Below are 3187 nucleotides of genomic sequence, written 5' to 3'. Positions count from 1 at the left end.
TGCGTCCAGACCCGCCAGCCCACCACGAACGAAAGCCCCAGGACAGGCCACCAGCCAGGTGACCACAGACAAGCCACGGAACAAAGCATCCATCTCCTACCTCATTGAAGATTTATTGACAAACCTCATTTCACGATTAACGGTTGGACAGGAGGGAGGACATCCAAGGACTGTCTGGCTCGGGCCACAGCGTGTCGAGACCCTGCTCCTGTCCATTTCTCAGGGGGCTGAGTGGGCTCTCCCTGCCCTTGGGGAAGGCAGCAGTGGTGTCAGGCACTCTACAGGCACAAAGGGAAGGGGCAGCTGGGGCAGCCATGGGAGCAGGTGGCACATCACTGATTGCTGGCACTGCAGGTGGCTTTGCTGTGAGACCAACAGCTACTGCAGCATTTCAGAGGGTGACTTGACCTCCCAGGACCAGCTGGATCCTCAGCTCTTCTTCTTCTTCAGCATCTCCATGTACATGCGAAGGGACTTCTGGATGGACTCTTTTGAGACGAAGGTGATGAAGTTCTTGATGTCTTCCTCCCGGTGAGCAACCAGGCGGTCCAACACTGCCTTCCTCATCATGGTCTTGGTGAGCTGGCGGGCATGGTCTGCAAAGAGGACAGAGAGGATAAGGAACACGCCCTGATGCCCTGTCCTCACCCCTGACCAGCTCTCAATGCCACCAAATGCAGGTGTAATGGGGAGGGATCACACAGCAAAGTGCTCTTGAAACCAGTGGGGGAAGGGGTAAGAATAACCCAGCAGCTGGGAGCTGAACTGGATAAATTCTCATACAATAAATTATGGTTGTACTGCTCAGTGGGGAATGACTGATCTACTGGCACAGATGACAAAAAGTCATGTAGCTCCTTCTCTCTGTACCCTCCAGAGCCCAATACCCACCTCCAATACACACCAGTAACCAAACAAAATTCCTCCTTATTTGAAACGACAGGCTCTAACCTCCCCTGAACCAATCCCTTCAATCCCTGGCAAGACAATCTGCTCCTGCCAACCACGCTGTACAAAAGCCAGCAGCACCATTCCCTGGAGCTCATCCCTGGGCCTGTGCCATTCCACATGGATACGCGGATGCTGCTGAAGCAGCAGGGGCTGGTGGAACTGACTGAGGCCTCCAGCACACATCTGTTCACACCCTCACAGAGCCAGGTGCAGTGATGTGGCAGCACATCTGCTGCACAGATGTTTTACTCACGTGCTTAGTGACAAAGAAATGATGACTGACCCATCCACACACTGGGAACCCTGAATTGCTCCAGCACCCGGGGGCTACAGCAACCTCCACCCACCCACAGCTCTGATTTAGGGGAAGGATCTGCAGGGGACCTCCTGGAAGTCAGGAGAGGGCACAGCTGAGACATGCTCCCCAGTCTGAGGGGTGAGGTGTCATTCTAACACTAGGACAGCAGGGAGGAGAGGTGGCATGGGCTGGGACTGCTCAGATCTGTGGAGAGCCCTCTCCCAGCCCAGGAACTTTGTGCTGCAGTCATGGAGCAGCCCAAACACACAATGCCTGTGCTGTCTGCCTGTCCTCACCCACACTCCCATCACTGCCATCCAGAGTGCCAAGAGTTGATTCAGACCACAAAAGCAGCCTGGCAGCCACCCAGGAGCTCTCACCCAGGCTGTTCCCTCAGCTCCATGGCAGCTTTCCATTTAACACCTCCACTGACAGACAGAGATTTGGTCTGTCTGTGGAGCTCAGACACCTCCAGACTGACTCAGCAGGGCTGGCAGGATGAGCTGAGCTGGAGCCACATGCCCTGAAGATTAGCACAGTGTCCCTCTCCGTTAGCCCAAGGCTGCCGGGACCGCTGGGCTGAGCTTTCCTTTCTTCCAGCCATCCAAACCTTCCCTTTTAATGGAAACTGTTATGCAGTTCCCAGGTACCAGCCCTGGCATCTGTGCTTCCCACTCAGACCAGGTCCCCTCCTCTTCTGCCAGAGGTTTACCAGGAAGGGCCAGCCACTGTGCCATGACAGCTGCAGCCTTCTCCATAAGCTTCTCCTCTGGCACCAGCTCATCCACAAGGCCCAGCCTGTGGGCCTCAGGTGCGGGGTGGAGGGAGCCCAGCTGGAGGGAGCGTTCGGCAATTCGGTGTCCCACAACGTTCACAAACGTGTCCTTAAACCTGCAAGAGATGGGGGGGAAAGCCACGCTCAGGGACAGCTCACCCAGACATCGGAGCTGACAGCACCCTGGTCCCACTCCCCCAGCTCAGGGCTCTGAGAGCATCCTGGTCCCACTCCCCAGGTTTGGTGCTCTGAACAGCAGCTGTGGGCTCAGTCACAATGTGAAAATGGTGTGAGAAGAGCCATTTTTGGTAGTACCCCAAAAGCGTTCCCTCTCCTCTGCATGAAAGCTGCTCTTTTTACCCTCAGTGCCTGTGGGTACCTACTTGCTGTGACTGAAAGCTCCTTCCCAACAGTACATTTATACATTCTTAGGGGAACCAAAGGCCTGTGTATCAGTATCTTTGTGTCCCCATGCTTTCAGAGATCTCCACACCACGGGATTTTGCAGGTACACAGTGTGTACACAGAGAAAAGCCTATTCCCAGACTGAGCCTGACCCATGAGATCTCCCAGCACTAGTTCTGGAGTTGACTGCAGGGTCAGAATTGAGGTCCTGGTTGGTGCAGGGTATGAGGACATTCTGCAGCCTGAAAGCTTTTCAGATACCTGCAGGACAGGACAGAAATGAGGTGTCATCTCCTGCAGCTGCAAATACCTGATCCCTGACACAAACCACACTGCCATGACCAACTGAACTGATTAATTAACTCCTTGAAGATGAATTCTTTTTAGAGATCTACACATGATACTAGAATTGGGAGGCACTGGCCTACCAGAAGGGAGCCACAATGCCCAGCTGGGCTTCGTTCAGGCCGATGCTGAATTTGGGGTTGTCTGCCATGATCCTGTAGTCACACGACAGGGCGACAAGGCAGCCCCCGGCTGGGCTGGACCCCTGGCAGAGAGAAGGACAGAGTGAGTCTAGGACATGGTTACAGACACTGCCCAGCCTCGCTGATCACTCCGGAGCAGGTAAGACACCAGGAAGACACAGCAGATGTCCCCCAAATTTCTGATCACCTGATTCGAAACAGTCCTAAAGAAGATTTCTGATGTTGATCAGGGTTTCATAGAATCCCAGGAGAGTTTGGCTTGGAAGGCAC

General features: G+C 54.3%; 1 protein-coding gene across 1 annotated transcript in view; it reads right to left on the bottom strand.

Annotated features, from left to right (window-relative positions):
- Positions 1–88: 88 nt before the first annotated feature.
- ECI1 (enoyl-CoA delta isomerase 1) overlaps positions 89–3187 on the bottom strand; it is a 5951-nt gene continuing 2852 nt past the window's right edge. Inside the window, exons 5-7 of the mRNA XM_017741302.1 lie at positions 2858–2979; positions 1962–2140; positions 89–596 (exon numbers count right to left, since the gene is read on the bottom strand). Of these exons, the coding sequence (XP_017596791.1) occupies positions 430–596; positions 1962–2140; positions 2858–2979 (468 nt within the window). The 3' untranslated portion in view covers positions 89–429. The remainder of the gene's footprint in view (positions 597–1961; positions 2141–2857; positions 2980–3187) is intronic.

The sequence above is a fragment of the Corvus brachyrhynchos genome, unplaced genomic scaffold (genome assembly GCF_000691975.1).
Source record: "Corvus brachyrhynchos isolate BGI_N302 unplaced genomic scaffold, ASM69197v1 scaffold58, whole genome shotgun sequence".
Taxonomy (NCBI): Eukaryota; Metazoa; Chordata; class Aves; order Passeriformes; family Corvidae; genus Corvus; species Corvus brachyrhynchos.
Note: the sequence above shows the minus strand (reverse complement) of the source record. Positions and strands in the feature narration are given on the sequence as shown.